Source organism: Pelophylax lessonae (assembly GCF_965119305.1).
Source record: "Pelophylax lessonae genome assembly, chromosome: 4".
Classification (NCBI taxonomy): domain Eukaryota; kingdom Metazoa; phylum Chordata; class Amphibia; order Anura; family Ranidae; genus Pelophylax; species Pelophylax lessonae.
In genome coordinates, this window is record NC_138771.1 from 229,525,291 (window position 1) to 229,552,553 (window position 27,263).

General features: G+C 44.5%; 1 protein-coding gene across 1 annotated transcript in view; it reads right to left on the minus strand.

The window, feature by feature from the left end:
- Positions 1-15,369, minus strand: part of TES (testin LIM domain protein) — a gene marked incomplete at its 5' end in the record, with an annotated part of 40,530 nt that extends 25,161 nt beyond the window's left edge. The window contains 2 exons of the mRNA XM_082256477.1: positions 3,391-3,643; positions 15,284-15,369. Of these exons, the coding sequence (XP_082112603.1) occupies positions 3,391-3,643; positions 15,284-15,369 (339 nt within the window). The remainder of the gene's footprint in view (positions 1-3,390; positions 3,644-15,283) is intronic.
- Positions 15,370-27,263: the final 11,894 nt, after the last annotated feature.

A 27,263-nucleotide genomic window follows, 5' to 3' on the forward strand; every position in this document is an offset into this window, starting at 1 on the left:
TATCCCAATGTACTATACTAAGGATAGTTAGAAAGCAGTGAAAAACAGACTTCGCAAATCAGCTTCACAAAAAAGGTGGACATTACAATTCAAATGCCAGGGAGAAATCTGCAATCCTCTACTACATTTAACTGGACCTCGCTAATCGTTAATACACAGGAAACCCATGTTCTGTCACCAAGAGCAGTCTACTAAACTCTAACCTATGGATCTTTGTTCCACAAGTATGCAGGGTCTAAAAGAGGGTACAAGGATACATCTCACCCCCCCCCCCTTCCCATGATGTAACAAACCTGATAGGGAGGTACTATATTGAGCAGTAAAAAGGGGAATATAAAATAGTGCTTCCTTATTGGGAACATTATATTACGGGTCGGGTAATAAATTCTCACGTCACAATCCCTTGCACTCTATGCAATTGAGTAATATTGAGATTCCCACTTGATCTCAAACAGTTATGGAGCAGAGGTCCCTGGGGTCAGGATTTTGCTTTCTGTTGTCATGAACACATAAATAGGTAAGGAGTACAAAAGAAGGGTAAACCAATGTCTCCACTTTAGGAGGCGGGCTTCAGATAAAAAAGTGCCACGGTAAAAGGTGTAGTACCTGGCAACTTACCGGAAAACATCTGGCAATGACAACTTTTTAGTTTTGCGGCCTGTTGACACTCATCTCACCTGACCATACCCTCCTTTGTCTGCTGAAATCACCCTATACATCTACCCTCTCATACCCAACCTGTCCCATCTACCCCCCCCCCTCCCCCATAGCTAATCATCACAATATGTATTCATACAGGGGAGAGGTGAATAAGCTAGCTGTTTGCTGCTCATGTTCTATCATGATTATCCATATGTTGTGGTGCATGCCAACAACTGTTACATAAGGGACAAAGATTAAAAATGTGGGTAGCTGGGGCTGGGGCCTGGGGAACTGACCAACACCCTGGGTACAATTCAAGTAGGGGAAAGGATTTGTGCTGGAGGTGGTTTTGTCATAAGGTTCTTCACATATGGCACGGTGTACATTAGTACCTTCTGATCCCACCAGTGCATTACATACTTCTTACTCACAGCATTGTAGGCAAATGTTTTATTTAAACATTCCCCTTTAATTTCCTCCCACTGTTAGCAACATTTTGCCACACCCAACACGATTATCCCCACCTTCTTCTCTGCCGATCTTCATTAAAATGGGTGTGGTCAATGGGTGTGCCTGGATTTCATTTTGAAACACTTATCACTTTATCCAAAACCCGTTTATCAGTCTGCCGTTTATCAGTCCACAGAGCAGATAATCAGCCAATTGTTTGTTACGTACAAACACACAAACAATTACCAAAAGTATTGGGGCACCTGCTTCTACATACACAAACTTTAATGGCATCCTAGTCTTAGTCCGTAGGGTTTAAACCACTTTACCCCCGCTCACTTTGCTGCTACTGCAGCAAAGTGGCTCGTTCCCGTCCAGCGACGTAGACCTACGTCGCTGGACTCCGCCCCTTGTGGGCGGTGCGCGCGTGCCGCCGGAGACTCGCTCCCGCTGTTTTCAGTCACAGCGGGAGTCGGGCCAGGGGAGGAGCGGCGGCGATCGCCGCTGCTCTTACCCGATCGTCGGGGATCGAGTCTGGAGATCCGCCCGCTGTGTGTAAACACAGCGGGCGGATCTCTGAAGTGACAGGCAGGGTCAGATTGCAGGGTTCAGCATAGCTCAACCCTGGATCTGTCCTTGTGTCACTCTGTCACCTCCCCCCCACACGTCAGTAAGCACCAGGCATACATTAACCCCTTCCCTGCCAGTGTCATTTTTACAGTAACAGTGCATATATATATAGCACTGATTACTGCAGTAATGTCACTGGTACCCCCAAAAGTGTCAAAAATGTCAGTCAAGGGTCCGATCTGTCCGCCGCAATGTCGCAGTCCCGAAAAAAAAAAAAAAACAACACCAAAAATGACAAAAATCTTTCTCTTTGTTAGTAAACACAATAACTTTTGCGCAAACCAATAAAAATACGCTTATTGTGATTTTTTTTACCAAAAATATGTAGCAAAAAACAAATTGGCCAAAAATTTAAAAAAAATTTGATTTTTACATTTTTTTGGGGGGGAATTTCATATAAAAAAAAAATGTGAAAAATATTGTTATTTTGTCAAAATAAACGCTCTTTTTTTTTTTATAGCGCAAAAAGTAAAAATCGCACAGGTGATCAAATACCACCAAAAGAAAGCTCTGTTTGTGGGGAAAAAAAGGACGTAAATGGGTTTGGGTACGGCGTCGCATGACCGCGCAATTGTCAGTTAAAATCGCACAGCACCGAATCGCAAAAAGTGGCCTGGACGGAAGACAGCAAAATCCTCCGGTGGTAAAGTGGTTAATATTGAGTTGGCCCACCCTTTGCAGCTATAACAGCTTCAACTCTTCTGGTAAGGCTGCCCACAAGGTTTAGGAGTGTGTCTATAGGAAGGGGTACAGCTGGCAGGAAGGGTTTGGAGTATATTTTTTTCAACTGCCACCAAGCTACTCATTCACCCCCTTGTTATTTCTCACCTTGACTACTGCAACTCCCTTCTCATAGGATTCCCCTCTTCAGTCTATCATGAATGTTGCTGCCAGACTGCTCTACCTTATCAACCGCTCAGTGTCTGCCACCACCCCTCCTCTCTGCCAGTCCCTGCACTGGCTTCCAATTGCCCAGCAGTTTAAATTCAAAATGCCAAAATTCAAAGCCATCCACAATTCTAAATCACCAATCTGGTCTCCAAATATCACCAACACAGTCCTCTCCACTTACCTAGACTTCCTGCTCTCTAGTTTCCTTTTCCCATGCTCATCTACAGATTACCTACAAAGCCTCTCCTATCCTCTGGAACAGTGTTTCTCAACTCCAGTCCTCAGGGCACACTAACAGGCCAGAGTTTAGGTATTACCTTGGGGGGGATGCAGACTAGAATACTACAATCACTGAGCACACAAAATGGGATCACTTGTGATGCATTTCAGTTTTCTTGCAAACCTGGCTTGTTAGTGTGCCCTGAGGACCAGTGTTGAGAAACACTGCTCTGGAACACTCTAACAAAATCTGTCTGGCCATCTCCTACTCTGGCTGCCTTTAGGCAATCCCTGAAAAATTCTCTTCACAGAAGCCTATCACGCCTCCAACTAACAACTGAACTTTTAAACTCTTCCCATCAGCTCATCCCCCACAGTTAACCTTTTGTACCACTTTCCCCACCCCATTAGAGATTGTAAGCCATTAGAAGCATGGCCCCCTTACCCCTCTTGTATTTTATTATATTGAAATTGTACTGTCTCCCTTTACATTGTTAAGCTGTTGGCCCTATATAAATTCTGGAACGTTATTAAGAACTGGAAAACACCGCTGCTTACCAGAATTTGGTTCTGTACTGGAGGTGCCCATTCATAAGTCACAGTGCTGATGGAAACATCTTTCTTTGCTGCCACAGGATTAGTCAAAATCATCACATTCCGCTTATAAGTGGGAATCCCATCAGTTTTCAACTTTCCAATGAGAGTTGTATATTTTGTATCCTCGAACAGCTTGCCAACTTTACGGTCCTCTTCGTTATTTGATCCAACCTCATGTTCTTCCAGTCCACATTTGCAATTTCTGCATATTTTTCTAGAAGTTTCAAACACATTAGTTATCACACTTCATATACTCAAGATAGCAAAATAATAAGAGGGTGGAGCATAGACCATGTTCAGAATCCCCAAAAAAGTAACTCCAGGATAAAATATAGAGTGGCAAAATGTAGAACCTCCTATTGAAGACTAAACACTGGCTTTTCTTTTAACTAATATTTTGTCCAAAAATTGGGTCTGCTGTTCTCTGCTAAACTGAATGCAGTATTAAACCCAAAACCATGCAATATACTACAGCTGATCAATCCTTACATGTGGCAGCAGCAATAGTTTTGCTTTGTTAAGCTTTTTCATTAGGTTTTCTCCTGGTGATCTGGCCAGTACCACACCTCCTGTATTAGAGTGCCCCAACTCTGTATAAAATGAGCACGGGGCACCTTTGGATAGCAGCATTGTCAGCCTTGGGGGGAGGGGAGTGTTAGATGTACTAGCAGATTTAAATACACTAACAAAGTTGAAGCCAAAAGGTCAGCTAATTCTGTAGAAGCAGTTCTAGCAAACCGTTTCCTTTTCTTTTGGAATGAAGATTTACATACATAAATTGTTAGCACCCCTGCTAATGTTAAATGATTGGTCTCATCTATGCAACTGATACATTCTGCTGGAGAGCTTGTTCCATTCTGCTGGAGAGCATGTTCCTTTGAAAAACAGACTGTCTGGATCACCAGATTAAAAAAAGAAGAAAAGCCAAAAAAGAAGATGAATGCAGCCATCACATCTAGGAAAAGGTAAGCTGCAATATAATAAAGGTTGGCTTTTGGGATAAATACTACTAAAAGGCTGATTGTTTAGTGACGCAAGGCATATAGACATTAAGCCAAGAAGCCCAATGGCATGGATATATTTCCAAAAACAACAAAGGATAGAGCTACCAGCCTTTTTGGACACAAAAGGAATATCAGAATGTAATGGTTTTGGGAGTATGACAGCCCCCTTTAACATATGGACAGTATTGCTATAAACTAGCAGTTTTGCCATCTTGACACAGATGTGTCCTTATTTACATATAGGTTTGTAGAATGTAAAAGAGCATAACAATTGGTGTATGAAAAATGTACTGAAAAGGTTTCTATACTGATGGAGGTTTAAGCATTACCCATTTGTTTGGGTCACTGCATCTGAATGATGAGCATAGGTGTAAACAGCAGAATGCATACCCCTGTTCCCTGCAAGGGATGCAAATTATGCACCACTTTACCTTTAAAATAAGGCACAGAAAATAAAAATGATTCCTTTACAAGTCCTAATCTAATGAATGCTGAATTTACTTTTTATGTCAAAAACCTTGAGAGTAATGGCTGAAGACCATCTGGTCCACTTATCTATATGTATACAGGAAAGGATCCAGAAGAGCTCTTAGATGCTCATTAAATTTCTAATGTCTAAAATCAAATCTCAATTTTCAGTCTCAGGCATGTTAAAAGGTAAACTGCAGAAAGAGAAGAAGATGTCACAACTTCCATAAGTCGGAAATAAAATTTAGTACAAAACAGTCATCTGAAATGGTGTTGCTGTCCTTTGTTCCTCGCCAACTATCTGGACAAAATCATGGTATGCGCTTGTCTGGCTACAAGTGTGCCCAGCTAATCGGCCAATAGGCTTATCCAACGGTCAGTGATTAAGAATCAGTGAAATCCGCAGTTTACAGCAATAAATGGACATGTTAGAAATCTACCAAATGACTGCATATATATATATATATATATATATATATATATATATATATATATATATATATATATATATATATATATATATATATATATATATATATATATACATATATACACACATATATACATATACACACATACACACACACACACACACAGAAAAGCAAGGCTTACTATAATCACTTTGTAATCTACATTAGACAGCATTCATGCCCAGTGTCAGTGAAGAAGAGTCAGTGAAGAGAGTAAGGCCCCTTTCACACTACGTCAGTTGTCATCCATTTTTCGTCAGTTGTTATCCATCTTTCATCCGTTGTCATCCGTTTTTACATAGAGATGCATTGATGTCCGTTTTTCATCCGTCAACGGATGGATGAAAAACGGACAAATGGACAGCGTGTGTGAAAGGGGCCTAATTTAGGTATGTGGCAGAAACCTTGATAACCTAGAAAGGTGCAACAAAAAAAATGTTAATATAAAACCAATGAAGCTAGATAATTTTAGACCTGTTCTTTAGAGGAACTTGAAAACACATTGCCCAATAAAAAATGAATTCGGAGCTTAAAAAAAAAAAAAAAAAAAAAAAAAAAAAAAAGTATTTAAAAATTATATAAAAACTGAATTTTTGTAAAATCTTACCTGTAAAATTCCTTTCTCTGAGTCCTCCGACAGTCGCCGCCTCTTCATATTCGTCACATATGGGGTATTAGACTTTGCTCCGAAGGAGTAGCTAGGCAACAGAATAGGTTAACATTAAAGCTTTTAACATATCCCACCCTCTAGGGGTGGTCCCCTCAGTCAATACCCTCCTACTTCCTGCAACCATATCTCAGTTTCAGTGGAATAGCAGTAGAGTATACAACCAAACCCCAAAAGAGGGGCGGGGCGGCGACTGTCGGAGGACTCAGAGAAAGGAATTTTACAGGTAAGATTTTACAAAAATTCCGTTTTCTCTTACGTCCTCCGACAGTCGCCGCCTCTTCATATTCGTCACATATGGGGACGTCCCAAAGCAGTGCAAACATGAGGGGTGGGAAACGCATCCGCGCCGAAAGGCAACGCAGTCACCGCATCAAAGAAAGGAACCTTACCAAAGGAAGGAAACCAGCTGGGCAACAGGAAAAACAAGTGCTCAACAGGAGCAACAACCCAGGAAAAGAAATAACCAGGGGATAAAAAACTTATCCCAACAGCCAGAGGTCCCCAACAAGGGACCCTAGGGAATTGCCGCACTAAGAACCTTGCGGCCAAAGGAAGCATCCGCCGATGCCTGAACATCCACTTTGTAGAATTTTGTGAAAGTATGCACGGTCGACCAGGTCGCCGCCTTACACACCTGGGCTACAGAAGCCCCATGACGACAGGCCCAAGACGTACTCAGAGATCTAGTAGAGTGCACCTTCACAGGCACAGGGGGAACCTTCCCCTGCAAAGCATAGGCCTGTTCAATGGTCTGCCTGATCCATTTGGCGATGGTAGAGGCCGACGCCGCCATGCCCTTCCGAGGACCCTCTGGAAGAACAAACAAGGAGTCCGTCTTTCGAAAAGACTCAGTCGATTTAAGGTAAACCCTTATCGCCCGAACAACATCCAAAGAATGCAATCTCACCTCCTTTGGATGTTTAGGCTTCGCGCACAGCGAAGGCAAGACAATATCCTCATTAAGATGGAATTCCGAAACTCGCTTCGGAAGAAAAGAAGGATTAGGTCGCAAGACCACCTTATCCAAATGAACAACCAGATACGGAGACTTGCAGGACAAAGCCGCCAGCTCCGACACTCTGCGAGCCGAAGTGATCGCAACCAAAAAGGCGACCTTTTTGGACAACATAGACAACGAGATCTCCCTGATCTGTTCAAAAGGAGCACGTTGTAACACAGATAGAACGAGATTCAAGTCCCAAGGGGGCAGAGGATCCCTCCTAGGAGGAACCAGATGCCGCACTCCCTGAACAAAGGTGCCAACCAAGGAGTTGGAAGCCACGGGACGTTTAAACAGAACGGCCAGCGCAGACACCTGACCCTTTATCGTAGCCAGCGCCAAACGCTGATCGACACCCGTTTGAAGGAAGGACAGCACTCGGGAAACAGAGTACGTGCGGGGTGAAAACCCCCTGGACTCACACGGCAAAATAGGCCTTCCAAGTACGGTAATAAACCTTCCCCGAGGAAGACTTCCTCGCGTTGATCAAGGTATGAACGACCTCTGGGGAGAGACCCTTCTCCTTCAGGACCTCGGTCTCAACAGCCAGGCCGTCAAAGCCAGCGACTGTAAAGCAGGATGGTATATCGGTCCTTGAGACAGGAGATCGTCTCGAAGAGGCAGACGCCATGGGGCGTCGACCGCCAGATTCACGAGGTCTGCGTACCAGGACCGGCGAGGCCAGTCCGGTGCCACAAGAATCACCGTGCTGCGTTCCGAGTGTAACCTGCGAAGGAACCTGGACAGCAACTGAATCGGTGGAAACGCGTACATCAGCCTGTACTGATGCCAGGGGGCCACTAACGCGTCCGACGCGTCTGCCCGAGGGTCGCGCGTCCTTGCCACGAACCTTCTCACCTTGTTGTTGACGAGACGCGAACAGGTCCACATCTGGGAGACCCCACTTCGCGCACAACATCTGGAAGACAGCCGGGTGGAGAGACCATTCCCCCTGATCCAGGGTCTGGCGACTCAGATAGTCCGCCTGCCAGTTCTCCACCCCCGGAATGTGAACCGCCGTTATCGCCGGGACATGAGTCTCGGCCCAAGACAGAATGTCGGCCACTTCTCGAGCCGCTCGGGCACTCCTGGTGCCCCCTTGGTGGTTGATGTAGGCCACCGCCGTGGCATTGTCCGTCTGCACCCGAACCGGGCAGCCCTGCAGCCGGTCCGTCCAGCGATGAAGACAGAGATTTATCGCACGCAATTCCAGAATGTTGATCGGAAGGGAGGATTCCCCCTCCGACCAAGTCCCCTGGGCGGACAGAACGCCCAGAACACCACCCCAGCCCGACAGGCTGGCATCCGTGGTGATTACCGTCCACGAGATAGGACGAAACGACTTGCCCCCGGACACCATCGGGGACTGGAGCCACCACAGGAGGTCTCTTCTGGTGCGATGACTCAACGAGATTTGAAGATCCAGAGATTGAGGTCGCCCGTCCCACATGGACAGGATCTCCGCTTGGAGACCCCGCATGTGAAACTGGGCGAAGGGAATCGCCTCGAAGGCCGAGACCATCAATCCCAGACATCTCATGCACGTCCGCAGAGACGAGTGCGGAACGTCCCTGAGGGACCTGACTTCCTCCTGAAGAGTTCTGAGTTTTTCTTCCGGCAGGAAGACCTTCGCCTGTACCGAGTCCAGAATCATTCCCAGGTAGGGAAGACGAACCGACGGACTCAGTGTCGACTTTGGAAAATTTATCGTCCAACCAAACTCCTGGAGAGTTTGCATCGTGACAGACAGGTCCTTCTCCAGACCCTGGCTGGTCGCAGACCGAACCAGAATGTCGTCCAGATACCCCAGGACAGAAATGCCCTGGGCCCTCAATAATGCCAGAACCGGAGCAAGCACCTTGGTGAAGACCCGCGGAGCCGAGGTGAGACCAAAAGGCAACGCCACGAACTGGTAGTGATCCTCCGCAATGGCAAATCGAAGGTACCTCTGGTGACCCTCGAAAATGGGGATGTGAAGATACGCATCCTTCAAATCGATGGAGGCCATGAATTCCCCCGGAACCAGGGCAGCCACCACCGACCGCAGGGATTCCATGCGGAACTTGCGAACCCGCACACAGAGCGGTTCAGAGCCTTCAAGTCCAGAATTGGACGAACCTTGCCCTCCTTTCTGGGCACGGTGAACAGATTGGAATAAAACCCCCGAAATCTGTCCCGATGAGGCACCGGAACTACCACTCCCTGAGCCCTCAGGTCCCGCACCGCCAGGTGCAGGTCCCGTAAACGCTCTGGAGACAGTTGAAGATTTGAGGGAAAAAAATCTGCTCTCCGGCCGAGAGAGAAACTCGATCTTGTAACCAGATCGAACGATCTCCTGAACCCATCTGTCCCGCACGCGGGCCAACCAGGGCTGAAGAAAACCGAGCAAGCGTCCCCCCACCCCAAAACTGGGTGAGGGCGCACCTTCAGGCCGCACTGTTATGGGCTGCAGATCCGGATTGACCGGACTTCTGTTTTCCAGACCAGGGCTTCTTCTGAGAGCCTTGACCTTTGAACGGTTTGCCCTTGTAGTGCGACCGAAAGGCACGAAAGGACCCCTGAGGGGGCCGAAAATTAGCATGCTTCTTCCCAGAAGCCCCCTTAGCCTTGGGGAAATGGGGCAAGAGAGTGCTCTTACCTCCGGTGATCCCCTTAATCAACACATCCAAGGACTCCCCAAAAAGGCGAGACCCATCATAAGGCAGATTGGCTAAGGTCTTACGTGAAGACTGGTCCACCGACCAACATTTCAACCAAACCAGGCGGCGAGACAACACCGCCACGCTGTGCACACGTGCAGCCAACGGGACTAGGTCCAAGTCCGCATCACACAGATACATGACACCCTGGTGGATTCCATCCACCATATCCAGGGTCGCCGGCGAGGCCGAATCGGCCACTAGGACGCGCCTAAGCATCTGCGTCCAACTTGCGACCGCCTGGGCCGCCATGAGAGAGGCAAACAGAGCCTTAAGCATCGAACCCGTAACAGAATAAGTATGACGGGCAAGAGACTCCAATCTCCTATCCGTGGCATCACGGAACACAGGGGAATCCTCTGCAGGAATCGCAGTGGATTTGTTTAAAACCGCAATTGCGTGATCCACTGGGGGTGGCACACACCACCTTTCATCAGTGGAAGGCGAGAAAGGATAACGCAGCTTGAACCTACTTGGTACAGCAAAAGGTTTGCGCAGATTGCGCCATTGTTCCTTAACAGCGCGCTGAAAATCATCGTTGCAGGGAAAAAACCTGCGGCGTCCTGCGTTTTCTCTGCGTCCCATAAGCTGCCAAGGCAGCGGGGGGACACACTTCATCCTGCAAACGCAGCGTTTGTTTTATGGAAGCAATCAATTCGTCCATGATTGCAAGCTCTTCAGGCGAGCCAGGGGGAGAATTATCAACCCCTTCAACTTCAGCCTCCACCTCAGACCCCACTAGATCCAGGGAGGAGCGGGACCCCGATAAGGAGGCCCCCGCCATAACAGCCCCATCACCTTCACCCTCAGAATCAGAGGAAAGAGAAACTCTGGGTCTTTTAGTAGATTGAGCAGCCACCAGCATCTGCACCTGAGCAGCAAGGCCAGCCACAATAGTGGCTAAATCCCCCCCTGGGGGGGAAACAGCGGTCCCCTGGCTTTCCACCAAGGCGGTAGGAAATTTGCCCTCCTGAGAATCCATTGCCCCTATTACAAATGCCGGATAATAAAGGGTTAACTGCCCCTTTAACAAGCGTGGCGAGCGCAGCCCACCGCACCACACACAAGCACAATGAGACCCCCACAGGGACAATAAAACTGACACAGGCAATGGATAAGAAGGATATAACCTGAGGAGACCCTCGCCGCTGCCTCGATCGGTGTTCCTGGAGAAGAGGAAGTGATGCTGCCAGGGCGCTCTATGAAAGCCTATGGGAGGCTACAAGAAAATGGCCGCCATGCATGTAGAACATGCGGCCGGAGCGAGTGTAGGCAAAATGGCGCCGTTTGGCGCCGAAACCGCCGCTCCACAGTACAGTAATGCACACATGTCATCCATGTATAAAAAAACATGTCAGATCGCCGCAGCGATCGCTGTATAGTGCCCAAACATGCCCAAAACATGCCCCACAGCACACAGCTTCTCACACTGACAAGGCTGACACACACAGTGTCACACAGCTCCCCCCCCCCCCCCCCCCTGCAGCCCACAGCATGCAGCCGAGTGATAGGGAGACAAACAGTGTGAACAGAGGCAGGTTACACAGTCCCAGACTGACACCCCCCCAGACAGACAGGTCCCCACATAGATACACTTACCTCACAATGGCGTGGGGGACCCGCACAGGCGAACAAGCCGCTGTACATGAGGCAGGGAGAGTCGCATACAAGACGCACAGAATGGGGGTTAAGAAACCGCGCAGCGTCCAGTGAGGTAGCCACCTCACCAATCATCCCTGCATCGAACAGGGATGGGTCGTTCACTGTGCCAGGAGCGTTACCTGGCTGAACGCTAGATGGCAGGCTGGGAAGCCACTGACCCACGACCTGCGACCAGGGGGATCAGCCCGAGACCCAGCCCGCATGATCCTCTTCATCCAAAGAACTAACTAACGCTGACAAAAAGAACAGCTAAGGAAAGGTAGAGAGAAAACTCAAACAAAAAATCAAAAAAAGAAGAAAGAGTCTGGGGCACAAAGCCCCAGCACAGAGAGAGCCAGCCACTCCTGACAAGCTAGACATTGAAACTGAGATATGGTTGCAGGAAGTAGGAGGGTATTGACTGAGGGGACCACCCCTAGAGGGTGGGATATGTTAAAAGCTTTAATGTTAACATATTCTGTTGCCTAGCTACTCCTTCGGAGCAAAGTCTAATACCCCATATGTGACGAATATGAAGAGGCGGCGACTGTCGGAGGACGTAAGAGAAATCTATTTTAGTTCTATAAAATGAAAAATAGAAATCTATAATCCAGCTATAACAAGGAAAGTAAAATTGTTTCACTTTCAGTGTCACCTCAAGGACTATACATGCAGTATTCTCAACTAGCTACAGTATATAAAATGTTGCCATCAGTGCAAATACCTCTGGTTTTTGTTGGATTGTTAGATAGACAAAATCAAACTTTTTCCATTCTTTGGAAAAAAAAAAAGTTTTCAATTCTGCTTAACTTTTAAAAAATGTCCAAATTAGCCATTTTGCCTCCACAGTGTCATGTGACTCGTAAGGGTTACAAGGTCTCAAGCGTGAATGGGGAGCAGGTGTGTTAAATTTGGTGTCATCGCCCTCACTCACTCATACTGGTCACTGGAAGTTCAACAAAGCATCCTAATGGCAAAGAACTTGAGGGTCAAAAAAAAAAAAAACACAACAACTGAATCCCAATCACACATTCAATGTGGATGAAGGAATCCTTTCCACTGTTCTTGTATTCTTATGGTGGGAAGCCTTCGCCGTCATCAGAATACACTAAGCAGTGCAGTTGGCTTTTAGCCAGTACCACTGATCAATGAGGAAAAAAAAAAAAAACAGGCTGGTTGTAAAGAAGTCGATTGGATCAAAATTCAGCTGGTCCCTGCTGAACTGGTCAAAATTTCGTTCCATGTATGGCTGCCTTAAGAGTGAATTAGGCTCTTCTGCATGTACAGGTGTTCGCAAGAACATGACAGGAGGAGAATACAGCAGTAATAGCTTTCCTAGACCACCCAAGGGGATGCAAGATACTCTTGAAAACAAAAAAAGGGAACACAAGGGAAGCGTACCACTAATACAATAAACTTTTTTTTTTTTAAACAAATCATTAAAAACAAAAATGCACTCACGGCCCCAGCAAAGGTGTGCTCTTTTGACCACCATTTGACCGATGTATGGTTATACTCTTGGCCAAACACACAGCCTGGTAAACTCCAGTAGAATCCTTACTCTGCATCGTTACCAGCAGACTTGCAAGACAGAGCACTCCAGCCTAGGCATCTGCCAATCCCTTCCAGGGCTCTAAGGAAAGTTATACCGAGATCCCTCTGACAGAGTGAATGATGGGTCACTCTCACACCTTACATAGTAGCTTGCCATAACGATACGAATTTTGGGGGCATATCCCCCCTTTCCAAGTCTGCTGGCAACACAGAGTGTATAAATACAGAAGAGCAACTTCTAAGGGGCTTTTTTAACCAATTCTACTCATGTACTAATACCAGCATGAAACTTCAACCAAAACACTTTCATATAGGTTTTAATTGCTTTCCAGTTCATCTTTTTTAACTTTTCATCTCAGTGACGTTATCACGTGGACAAGTGGTGTAAGAAAAAAAAGGGAAATCTCAAGTGTGACCACAGCCATTTTATTTATTTTTTTTAAAACACTTGTTGGGTATTTAAAAGTAGCTTAAAGAAATATATTCTGAATGAATGATACATTTTTTATTTTTTTTTAATAAACACTTTATTGAAAACTTTTGTAAGCATACAAGTAAGGTTACAAAGAGTGTATAAAAACCAAGATAGTGCGTTAAACATCATTAGTGAGGACAATAACAAGTACCGAATGACATGTAACTCATGGCTAGTAAACAGGTGATGTGCAATTGGGGAAAACACAAGAGCGAGCAGCAAAAAGAAAGCAAGGAATAGGACGGTTTGTGCATTATAAAAAGCGTTTAAGTACCAGTAAGGGTCTGAACTGAGGGTATCTGTACGCCCAAAAGAAAGATACTTTGGAACCCCTAGGCCAAATCATGGTCAAAAAGTGGACCATACGACTGAAACCAGGGGGGCCCCCGGGCACACGAGCAGGGGGGTCAGGCACCCCCAAGGGGAACACACTGTGCCCAAGACCCCCAGGAGACTTAAAGAGGACCAACTCAGGGACACAGTGATTGGGGGGTTATGCAGAAAAGCAGGCCGGGGAGGGCTGGTAAAAAGGTAGGTGCATATGGGTAACTGGTGTTTCCTAATACCCTGGTACTACAATACTACAGGAGGAGAGAGAAAAAAAAAAAAAAAGAGAAAAAAAAAAAAAAAAAAAAAAAAAGGAGAAAAAAAAAAAAAAAGAGAAAAATAAAAAAAAAGGAGAAAAAAAAAAAGAGAAAAATAAAAAAAAAGGAGAAAAAAAAAGGAGAAAAAAAAGGAGAAAAAAAAAAGAGAAAAAAAAGAGAAAGAGAAAAAAGAGAAAAAAAAAAAAGAGAAAAAAAGAGAAAAAAGAGAAAGAGAAAAAAGAGAAAAAAAAGGAGAAAAAAAGAGAAAGAGAAAGAGAGAAAGAAAGAGAAAAAAGAGAAAGAGAAAGAGAAAGAGAAAAAGAGAAAGAGAGAAAGAGAAAGAGAGAAAGAGAAAGAGAGAAAGAGAAAGAGAGAAAGAGAAAAAAAAAAAAAGCGCAGGATTGGGGGGGGGGGGGGTTGGTTAGTGCGAGGGACAGTGAGAGAGGAGAGGACGCAGCCGGTTAGCCTGATGCTCCCATTAATTCACTGTATTTGGAGGAGAGGGAAAAGTGGCCCAAGTGGTGTAAATATTTGTCAGGGAGTCGTGGGCTTGGTGGGTCAGGTCTTCCATCTCCGCCACCCTCCTTACTCTATGGAGCCAGTCCGCAACGGTGGGAGGGGAGGGAGAGAGCCAGCGACAAGGAACGCACATTCTTGCTGCATTAATGAGGTGTCGGGTCAGCGATTGCATGTAAGCTTTTTGTGGTATGGACGTGTGGTGGAGGAGGTATTGAGCTGGGGAGAAGGTTGGGGAGTAGGTAGTGATATGCCTGATAAGGGAATGGACCTCCTGCCAGAAGGGTTTCATAAAGGACAGATGATACATTATTTATAACCCAACACAATTATTAAAGTTTCAGTTTTGATCCAGGATCATTTCGATATACAATGAAAATTTTGGATGTACCAACACAGTGCAGCTGTCTAGCTCAGTGGTTCTCAACTAGGGTTCCTCCAGAAATGAGCAATTTCTGCCTCTCAGATAAGTTCCCCTGACACCATTGATCTTTTTAGCTATCTGGAAGAAGGTAATTCTTCAATTCCAATGTCCACAAGTGCAAAGAGCATTCATCCCACTGACCATCACACTAAATGTATCAGGAGTTGTAAATATAGTCATTTTTAGCAGGGGTTACCTGAGACCTGAAAAATTCAAGGGTCCCTCTTTGTTGAAAATGTTGAGAAAGGCTGGTCTAGCTGCTAGATTTATGTAGCAGGTCTATATCAAAAGATGGATAAAGTGCCTGATTATGCAGTTCAATAAATGTATAGGGGAATAGAACACTTACCTCCAAAAGTGAAGCTCAAAACCCTCACATTTATCCTTACATTTTAAGCAAGGCGCTCCAGCTCCTTCCTCATGACCTAAAGTCATCTGTCAAAAGAAAAATAAAGTGATAAATATACATACATAACCCCTTCTTTACATTTGCCAGGTTCCTGAGCTTAATACAATGATTATTAAAAGATGACAGGAGACAAGAACAAGAGCTGTAAAGGCAGATTCACGCAGCATGCTTTAGATAAAACAGTTTTATATAGAGCTCAAGTAAACATTATAAGCAAAGCCATTAACGTCTTTTGAAGCATTCTTTGTCCCATTCCTTGAATCACCTTCTGTTTTGGATATAAAGCACCAGACTCAGGATAAGATTATAAAATCGTGTTTGAAAGTAAATTCTAAGACTATTAAAGGCAGTGGAACTGAGCATAGATGTCAGAGATATTTAAAAAGTATATTCCCCCCCCCTTTTGCAAACTTGCCATTTCTTCAATATGGCAGTTTGCGATATACTTAATCCTTTTCAAGGATGGTACAGTGAGTGCGTCTGGAGTCCAAATCATCCAAACAACTTAGCAGTTACAAAATCTGTCTAAAGGTAGAATAATAAAATCCTAGACATTCAATTAATTTGTCCTTCCCTGCCAGCTTCATATTGAGAAGTTGCTCAATATAGGTTGCATTTTATGCAAATCCACAAGAGGTCCTCTGCTGCCTTGAGTGATTTTGTTTCATGGAGAGGAGCAGGGTAGCCTTTAGGCAAGCTTACAACCGTACAAAGTGCAACAGATAAGCCTTATTATTCAGAGAGGACATTTCTATTGATTGCAATCTTTGTAGGCATATTTAAATGCTGCATTAGGGTGCCTCTATGCATGTCATACTACTTTAATTATTGCAGAATACTGTCAAAGGGATATGTGATAAAGCCTTATAAATATATAATTTTTTTTCAATTAACACACATTATATATATATATATATATATATATATTATATACATACAGTGGGTACGGAAAGTATTCAGACCCCCTTAAATTTTTCACTCTTTGTTATATTGCAGCCATTTGCTAAAATCATTTAAGTTCATTCTTCTTCCTCATGAATGTACACATAGCACCCCATACTGACAGAAAAACACAGAATTATTGACATTGTTGCAGATTTATTAAAAAAGAAAAACTGAAATAAAACTGAAATATCACATGGTCCTAAGTATTCAGACCCTTTGCTCAGTATTTAGTAGAAGCCCCCTTTTGATCTAATACAGCCAGGAGTCTTTTTGGGAAAGATGCAACAAGTCTTTCACACCTGGATTTGGGGATCCTCTGCCATTCCTCCTTGCAGATCCTCTCCAGTTCTGTCAGGTTGGATGGTAAACGTTGGTGGACAGCCATTTTTAGAGATGCTCAATTGGGTTAAGTCAGGGCTCTGGCTGGGCCATTCAAGAACAGTCACGGAGTTGTTGTGAAGCCACTCCTTCGTTATTTTAGCTGTGTGCTTAGGGTTATTGTCTTGTTGGAAAAAGAAAAAGAAAGAAGAAAGAAGAAAGAAGAAAGAAGAAAGAAGAAAGAAGAAAGAAGAAAGAAGAAAGAAGAAGAAAGAAGAAAGAAGAAAGAAGAAAGAAGAAAGAAGAAAGAAGAAAGAAGGCATTTTTATTTCTTTATTTTATTTTTTTTACTAGCAATGGCAGCGATCTGCAATTTTTAGCAGAATTGCGCCATTGCGGCGGACAGATTGGACACCTGACATTTTTGACACTTTCGGGGGGACCAGTGACCAACAGTAATCAGTGCTAAAAATATGCACAGTTACTGCAATGACACTGGCAAGGAAGGGGTTAACCTAGGGGTGATCAAAGGGTTAATTATGAGCCTAGGGGGAGTGTTTTCTAACTGGGGGGATGGGCTTGTGAAATGACCACAGAGACCTGTGAACCTATATAGAAGGATCACAGGCGCTCTGATCATTTCAGAGAGAACAGTTGTCTCTCAGCAGGGAGCGATAGTGGGTGCCCGGCAGCAATTGCAGCTGCCGGTCCCATGGATCGGCATCCCTGCTGCCTACTGGGGGTGGGAGCGCACCACGGGAGGTGCGCCCTTGCCCCCCAGCACCGCATCTGTAAACCGACATACCCATACGTCGATTCGCATAGCCGAGCCAGCCTGCCACAATATATGTGCGGCAGGCGGTCGGCAAGCAGTTGAAGAAGAATGCCTTCTTTAATAAGCAACCCTAACAGAGTTTTACATACTAACTTTTTTAATGAACTTCAACAAAAACACATTCTGTAGCTGCAAATTAGAATTGTGTAGCAGTTTGGACGTATTATGGCAACGTTCTTTATACAAAAGGGTTTCAATTTATGCATGTATATTTTTTTGGATGCTTTGTTTGAATGGCCTGCTTTAGATCAGATCCTAGCAATTCAAGGGTACGAAGGTCAAGATTTTGACTTCACCTTTGTAACGTACAACAGAGATCTGGTTTGAACTATCCTTTTTTTAAACCCAACAACAAAAATATAATATACTGCAGCATACTCTGTCCTTCGATGTGGTGAATGTATTTTTCCGGCTTTTTGCTAATTATTTTACTTGGTAATCCTAAAATTAACAGTAGCATTGTCACACTAGGATAGGACCACAGAACAACTCTCCCTCTTTTGCATAACATAGGGCGAGTTGTTTGGTAGTCCACAGAGATAGCTGGGAATAATGGTAACTGCTGTCAGCAGAAAAAGAGCGCACATGAAGTTATCAGCTCGCAGGATTTCTGACATGATCAACAGGTAGTTCTTTGCTTATCCAACAGAGCAAAACACTCCGTAAATTAAACAGAACAAAAAAAGTGAGCAAGTAAGAATTCATTGTTCAGGTTTACACATTCACAGGTGTACTTTTGATCTTTTACATGTTGATTGACCCACCTTCTTAAAGTTTACATCAGAAATGGAAGTCTTCGTGCCGGTTCACATTGTTGCGGCTTGCGAGATTGCATGTAATTTGGAGAGCACTGCTCCTTCATTACATGCGATCTCATGTGAGGATGTGAGTTCAGCCATACACTTTGTATGGCTGCATTTGCACTGTATCCGCACCAAACACGCACAGGAGGCTTTTTTTGAGCCACAGTAGAATCAGATCGCACAGTGGTTCACACTTGTGCGATCCGATTCTGTGTGTACTGTCAGATCGCACTGCGATGTGCGATCAAACTGGGGGTGTCGTTAACATCTAATTGACACCCCCTGCATATTGCATATGGAACAGTATCTGCCTCTTGTGCAAGGAAAAAAAAAAAAAAAAAAAAACAGAATAAGCACTGCCAGAGCCCTGCAAAATTACCTCCAGCAGGCCACTGATGTGAGTGTCTCTGACCAAACAATCAGAAACAGGCTTCATGAGGGTGGCCTGAGGGCCCAACATCCTCTAGTGGGCCCTGTGCTCACTGCCCGGCACCGTGGAGCTCGATTAGCATTTGCCATTGACCACCAGAACTGGCAGGTCCACCACTGGCGCCCTGTGCTTTTCACAGATGAGAGCAGGTTCAACCTGAGAACATGAGACAGACATGAAAGGGTCTGGAGAAGCTGTAGAGAATGTTATGCTGCCTGTAACATTGTTCAGCATGACCGGTTTGGTGGTGGGTCAGTGAGGGTCTGGGGAGGCAGATCTATGGAGGGACGCACAGACCTCTACAGGCGAGACATTGGCACCCTGACTACCATTGGGTATTGGGATGAAATCCTTGGACCCATTGTCAGACCCTACACAGGTGCAGTGGGTCCTGGGATCCTCCTCGTGCATGAAAATGCCTGGCCTCATGTGGTGAGAATATGCAGCCAGTTCCTGGAGGATGAAGGAATTGATACTATTAAATTCCCCCACGTTCATCTGACCTAAATCCAACAAAACACCTCTGGGACATTAGGTTTTTGGTCCATCTGACGCCACCAGGAGTCAGTGACACCCTGGTCCAGATCGGAGAGGAAATACTCCAGGACACCACCCGTCATCTCAAATAGGAGCATGCCCCGACATGGTCAGGCATGCATACAAGCACAAAATCAAAACAAAAGAGCAGCGCCAAACAGATGTAAAATTGCAACAATAAAGTTATGTCCCAAAAAAAAAAAAAAAAAAAAAAAAAAAAAGTCTTTGGATGAGGTAGAATTGAAAATAAGGTCCTCCAATCACCAGAGCACAGAAGAAGTGGAAGAAGATGTTCAAAACCACCATGTGATAATTCAAAAAAATGGCTTACCAGAAGCTCTGATCCTCCTTTCACAGAGCAGTCAGATATAGCAGAGGTAACATTTAAAAGGCAGCAATAGCGTTCGAATCTTCCTCCTCCAAATAAATATCACCAGAAAAACTGAACCTCCCTGAGCAGAGGGGTCAGAAGCAGCAGGACTGGCAATAAGGCATACAGACAGCTGTGAACCTCCTCCTCTTTAATAGCAAGAACGCCACCTCAGAAAAAAAGGGGAATCCAGATGGTGCAGTATGTCCAACAAAATGAATAACACTCACATGAATATTAAGTATTGAAGGCATATATGCAGAGTAAAATGCCGCGGTGCAGGAAGCGTGCTAGTCGTCTGATGGGTCCGCCTGATGTCATAGATATCAGAGGCCTCATACGGCACCATCTGGCTCTGGACCCTTCTGACATCACATGCCCAGCATGCACGAGTCTGTGCCATCAGAAGGGGGTGGTGCCACCAGGTGACATAGCCTGTTGCTCCCGCCCCTTACCTATACAAGAAAGGTCAAAGCGCAGAGGAGGCATTCAGCGGGAGAGTTTCACTTTTTCCTTTCTCTCCACCCCCCGGCGTGATTGGCTATGAATTTACATTAGGGACACTTATTTTTTAATAAAAGGAATTGTCAAAACTTGTCTCTTGTGTTATTACTTTTTGACACTTGTTTGTTAAATGGGTAGAGGTACCATGTGCCCAATACTCATTCATATGGGGAGGGGGGGGGGGGGTTCGCGGGATTTTGGGTCCGACTTCCAGATTCCAATAAGCCCCCTGCCCTCAGACTCCCACAACCATAGCCCAGGGTTGCGGGTAAGAGATCCTCGTTCCCATCAACATGGGGACAAGGTGCAAAGCCCCCCCCCCCCCCCCATTAAAAGGGAATGTGTCCTGGCATAGTTCAGGAGGGGGGTTGGGGGGGCTCAATTGACCTGCCAGGCTGCATGCCTGAATAAGGGTCTGATATGGATTTTAGGGGGGGGGGGGGGGAACACGCTGTGGGATTTTAATTTTTTTTCCCCCCCAGCAACGAAATCCATTGATAGCCGATGACTCATCCATTGTTAAGAACGCCGTGGCCTGCAAATTCAGGCGAACAGCCAAATAGGCATGTTCTTCCCATGTGGGTTTCCGCTGGGTACTCCAGTTTCCTCCCACACTTTAAAGACATGCTGTTGGATTAATTGGCTCCTGTCTAAATCAGCCTTAATGCATGTATAAATGTGGGTTAGGGACCTTACATTGTAAGCTCCTTGAGAGCAGGGACTGATGTGAATATATATATATATATATATATATATATATATAAAAACCGCTGTGTAAATTGATGGTGCTAGACAAGTACCAGCAGCCTTTAACCAGGTGTGTCACCTTAAACCAGGTGTGTTAACACAGGAAATCATATCCTATGTTGAAACAGATTACTCCAAATTGCATCTCTACAATGTAACCCTCTGAACCTACAGCAGCTATTCTGAGTCTCTCCATTTCCTCATTGCTTGCCGTTGTTTTCTTGTTCAGTCAAACCAACTAACATCAATTACATCAAAATTCATTCCTAAAAAAGGAGCCACAGTGTCTGCAAGTGAGCTACTATGTTGTGCCAAAAAAGCAAGTCATAAAATAGCTTCTAATCAGAAGACTGAAATAAGAGAAAGTGTTTTATTGCAAACTTAGGCCATGTACACTTATTATAAATGCACCCCGCCCATTTGGTGTGGGGGGGGGGGGGGAGCTGTGCATCATAACCAGCTTCTAAATTCAGCCTGTTCAATTCAGCTTCCGTTCACAAAAGCACAACTTTTATATACTCTTTGGCACTCAAGTTACATCAAAAGTAGTGCAGGAAACTTTTCAAAGATGAGGGAAAAGAGATTTTCAAAAGTAAGATTTGAACAGGTTCTATTGAAATCAATAGGCTGCAACTTATGCAACGTTAGGTGTTACATTTTACAGTTTAATTTTTTGGATGTACAGATCAGGGTGGATGGGCATGGGCATTTTTTTCTCTCTGATCTGTATAGAAAACCCTCCCCAGCCAATACCATACTGCATGTTACAAGTGCCCCCCCCCCCCCCCCCCCCCCTAGACCTTTACTGCAGAGCATTCCTTATGGTCACTATCTAAGGGGGAGGAGGAATTGTACAAGAGATTAGGATTTCTGGAGGCATGCAAGGGATTTGCAGCGAAGGCTTTGTAAATGTGGCCACAGCAAAACGTGCCTTAAAAAAGCCTTTAATAGGGCTAAACAGAAAACTAGGCACTCTTATCCACTCTAGGAAAAGAACACCCAAGCACAACAAATTAGGCTTATAACTGGTTTCTCTCAACATTTTCATTTACGTACCATTTTTTGCACGTCACTGGCATTTTTTGACAAATGACCCCCATCATTGCCAAATACCCCCCCCCCCCCCATCATTGCCAAATACACTATTACTAAAAGTATTGCGATGGCTGCCTTTATACGCACATGAACTTAATGCCATCCCAGTCTTAGAGCCCATTCAGACTGGTGCGATCCGACTTCGGCGCGACTTGCACAGACTTCATATAATTGAAGTCAATGCAAGTCGCCTCCAGGTCGCCCCAAAGTAGTACAGGACCCTTTTTCTAAGTCGGAGCGACTTGTGTCGCTCCTATTAGAACGGGTCCTGTGCTAATCAATGGCGACCGACCGCGACTTGGTCGCCTGACAAGTCGCGCTAGTATGAATGGACCCTTAGTCCAAAGGTTCAATATTGAGTTGGCCCACCCTTTCCAAGGTTGTGGACCACCTTCCCAGAAGCTTCAACACTTCTGGGAAGGTGGTCCACAAGGTTTAGGAGTGTGTTTATGGAAATAGACACACTTGTGTCTCTATTTCGCATTTGTGAGGTCAGGCACTGATGTTGGAGAGAAGGCCTGGCTGTGCTCTAATTCTTCTTAAAGGTGTTCTATCGGGCGAAGGTCAGGAGTCTGTGTGGGCCAATGAAGTTCCTCCACCCCAAAAACTCACTCATCCATGTCCTTATGGACCTTGCTTTGTGCACTTGACCAAATAATGTTTGTTTTGGGGGAGGGGGGTTATGGTGTGGAGTTTTTCAGGGGTTGGGCTTGGCCCCTTAGTTCCAGTGAACCGAACTATCAAAGACATTTTGGACAATTTAACCACTTTAGCCCCGGAAGATTTTGCTGCTCAATGACCAGGCCACTTTTTTCAACTTGGCACTGCGTGATTTAAACTGACAATTGCGCGGTCATGCAATGCTATACCCAAACAAAATTTACGTCCTTTTCTTCCCACAAACAGAGCTTTCTTTTGGTGGCATTTGATCACCTCTGTGCCTTTTTTTTTTTTTTTTTTTTTATAAAAAAAAAAAAAAAAAAAAAAAAAAAGCAAAAAATTGACATTTTCTACTTTGACTGTTAAAAAATATCCAATATATTCAAAATTCTCAAGGAGCGCATTTTTATCACTTTAAGACCGGAAGATTTTACCCCCTTTCTGACAAGGCCATATTTTGTGATTCGGCACCACGTTATTTTAACAGACAATTGCGCAGTTATGCGACGCTGTACCCAAACGATACTTATGTCTCCCCCCCCCCCCCACAAATAGAGCTTTCTTTTGAGGGTATTTGATCACCTGGGCAATTTTTTATTTTTTGCACTATAAAAACAAGAAAAAAAAAAAAAAAAAAAAAAAAAAATCGCAATAAGCGTATTTTGATTGGTTTGCGCAAAAGTTATCGCGTTTACTAACTACGGGAAAGAAGTAATTTTTATGTTTTTTTTTTTTTTTTTTTACTTGTAAAATAAAAAAGGCTAACACTGTTGGTGATCAAGGGGTTAAATGTATGCCTCATGCTTACGGACGTGTGTGGGGGGAGGGGGGGTTCTGTGACACAGACAGAGATCGCAGGTTCACATCCCATTTATGGTTTGGTTTGAGGATCCAACACAAAAAATTGTGATACAATCATGCTAGGGATGATGGCAAGTACACTGGGATAAGTCCCTCTAGAGACAAAGCATATTTAGATTACCATCCCAGTGGGTTGGCACCTGGAGAGGTGCATCATGGGGTTGGAAACAAAAAGCGGAGAGCACATGAGACAGGGCATCTTTGGCAGGAAGCAGAGTCCCAGGATCAGGGTGACGGCTGTCTCTCCTCCTGTGTGCAGAGGAAAGTTACATAGATACACAGTTGTCTCTCATACCCCTGAATGTTCTGATCCTTGAGATGTACGTCCAAGAGTCTTTTGAAAGTAGCCATACTTCCCGCAGAAACCACCTCTTGTGGTAAAGATTTTCACAATCGTGTAGCCCTAACAGTAAAGAACACCCTGCGTTGCCTGAGGTTAAAACGCTTCTCCTCTAATCGCATTGTATGCCCTCAAGTCCACATGCAATCCTTTCGACTGAATAGCTTTTTTTCTATGCGGAGACCACCATTGAGGTATTTATACATTGCCATCATGTCCCCTCTCAGGCATCTCTTCTCCAGGGAGAATAAATCGAGTGATTATAAATTCTCTTCATATTTAAGGTCCTCCAATCCCCTAATTAGTTTAGTTGCCCTTCTCTGGACTCTCTCCAGCTCCAACACATCCCTACTGAGGACTGGCGACCAGAACTGGACAGAATACTCCAGATGCGGTTGGACCAGAGTTTTATAAAGTGGAAGAAAAATTGATTTATCTCTGTAATATATCCCTTTCTTTATGCATGCTAATATTCTGCCTGCTTTGGCAGCTGCCGCTTGACATTGCATGCTATTGCCTAGTCTATCCTCTACTAGGACTCCCAGATCTTTCTCCATTTTTGATTCCCCCTAGTGTATTGTGTTTTTAGGTTTTTAGTCCCCAAGTGCAAAACCTTACACTTCTCCACATTAAATCTCATTTGCCATGTCGTTGCCCACTCTTATTTTGTTCAGGTCTGTAGGATATCGGCTTCATGCTGTGCAGTTATTGCCCTGCCCAATTTTTTGTCATCTGCAAAAACTGATATAGAACTACTGATCCTGTCCTCAATACTGTTTATGAATAAATTGAACAAGGTTGGTCCCAGGACTGAGCCTTGGGGGACCCCACTTACCACCCCAGACCAGTCTGAGTATGTGTTATTTATTACCACCCTTTGGACACGCCCTTTTAGCCAGTTCCGTATCCAAGAGCAAACCTTACGGTCGATGCCTGCAGACCTTATTTTATAAATTAAGCGCTTGTGGGGAACTGTATCAAAACGTCTTAGCGAAATCCAGGTACACCACATCCACTGGTCTCCCCCTATCTAGCTCACAGCTCCCCTCCTCGTAGAATGTCAAGAGATTGGTTTGACAAGAACACCCATTTGTAAACCCGTGCTGATTACTGCTGATGAGGTTGTGGTCTTTAGCAAACTCTACGATATAGTCCCTTATCCCCCCTTATCCCCTCCAGAAGTTTACCTACTATCGATGTCAGACTGACAGGCATATCATTTCCCGGGACATGCCTCTGGCCTTTTTTGAATATCGGTATCACGTTAGCTTTCCTCCAATCCCCTGGTACATTTCCTGTCAGCAAAGATCAGGAACAGTGGTCTAGATATAACCTTACTAAGTTCTTTGAGTACTCTCGGATGTACGCCATCCGGGCCTGGTGATTTATTTGTGCCAATTTTGTCCAGCCTTTTCCTGATTTCACCCTCTGTTAGCCATAGCGGCAAGTCCTGTGTATTACTACTAACCATACAGTCATGGTCCGTGTACCCCTCCTTTTCCTGTGTAAAGACTGAGGAGAAAAAAGCATTAAGCACGGTTGCTTTTCAGTGTCCTCTGTAACCATCCTCCCATCATCGTTAATTATGTGTGCAATATGCTCTGCCCTAGTTTTTTTTGCTGCTGATATATTTAAAGAATTTTTTTGGGTTATTTTTACTATCCTCCGCTATTTGTCTCTCAAAGTTGATTTTAGCCATTTTGATTTCGTATTTACTTTTCATTTTTTCTCGAAAGCCGATACTGTGCCCTCTGATTTATATTTCTTGAAGGCCGTTTTTTTAACATTACGGTTTAGCCAGCCAGGTTTGGCTTTGTCTCTTCTAAATTTCCTATAGGAATGCACTGCGAGATGCATTTATTTAATATGTTCCCAAAGCATTCCCATTTTTCCTCCGTGGTCAGTGTTCCTAGGGTTTGGTCCCAGTTAACCCTTTCCATCATTGAGCACAATTTTGCACAAGTTTGCCCTTCTGACGTTTAGGGTTCTTATGTCCCCCTCTTGCCTAGTTATATTGTTATTTACGCTAAATGTGATCATCCTGTGATCGCTAGAGCCCAGGTTGTCCTGGACTCCTACCTCCGAGATTAGGTCTGGGTCATTAGTGATCAATAGATCCAGCACTGCATTTTCTCTAGTAGGAGAATCCACCAACTGAGACATGTAGTTGTCCTGTAAGGTTTCCATGAAGAGACGGGCCTTCTGTGAGAGTGTGTAGTCCCCTCTTCCCAGTCAATGGCGAGATAATTGAAGTCCCCTAATATGAGGACTGATTCGATCTTTGCCACTTTACCCAACAGGGATATAAATTCCAGCTCTACCTCCTCCCTTTGGTTGGGTGGCTTATAGCAAACCCCCACAATTACTTTTCCCTTTTCTTCTTCCCTATGGAGTTCTACCCACACGGATTCTAACTCCATACATCCCTTCCATTATATCACTCCTCCCTATCACCCTTACATTATTCTTGACATAGAGACATACCCCGCCCCTCTTTTTCCTACCCTGTCCTTCCCGTACAGCGAATACCCTTCGATTTTGGCCAGCAAGTCATGTGAGGGGGGGGGGGGGGAAACCAAGTTTCCGTTATTCCCACAAGGTCTATGTCCTCCTCATGTACTAACATTTCCAACTCATCCATTTTATTAGCTAGGCTTCAGGCATTTGCATATACCCCTCTTAGTTTTGTGGAAGTTGATAGACCAAACCGGAATAAAATAATCACTATTCACTGAGGTTTTCCCACACAGACCCCCCCCAATTGACGTGATGGAACTACTGTCGCTGCTCTCTCTAATACTGCCTTCTGTCCTTTGCTCCCTCCTGACTAATTACTTCTGAGCCCTCTCACCGTCTCCTATTTTGAAGTAGCCACCTTGCCGCATTCACAGATATAGAGTCCTCCAGATTGTGCATAGTTTGATAAATTGGAGTATCCCACTCATCCCTTCTATCCCATCATAAAATAAAAACAAAAAAAAAAATAAAAAATCCCCTGGACCGTTTATTGACTGAGCCAAGAACCTAAGGTACTAAGGATTTACAAGATGTTGCTATAGGTAACCCAGGGGAACCCGCTTTAGGCAGCTCCCAAGGGAGTAGTGCTACATAAGTTTGCTTACTTAAGAAAAGAAAGGTCTAGAATTTTTTTTATCATAGGTGTGTTTTAAAGGATAGAGAAAAAAAATATCAAACAAGCAAAAAAAAAACAAAAAACAAACCCCCCCCCCCCCACACACTATACAAATGTTATAAACTAAGTCGCAGTTCAGTGAGTAAAAAAAGCATTTGATCCCCAAGCAAAACATCACTTAGTACTTGGTGGAAAAACCCTTGTTGGCAAGCACAGAGGTAAGACGTTTCTTGTAGTTGGTAATCAGGTTTGCACACATCTCAGGAGGGATTTTGGTCCACTTTTCTTTATAGATCTTCTCTAAATCCTTAAGGTTTCTTAGCTGTTGCTTAGCAATTTGAA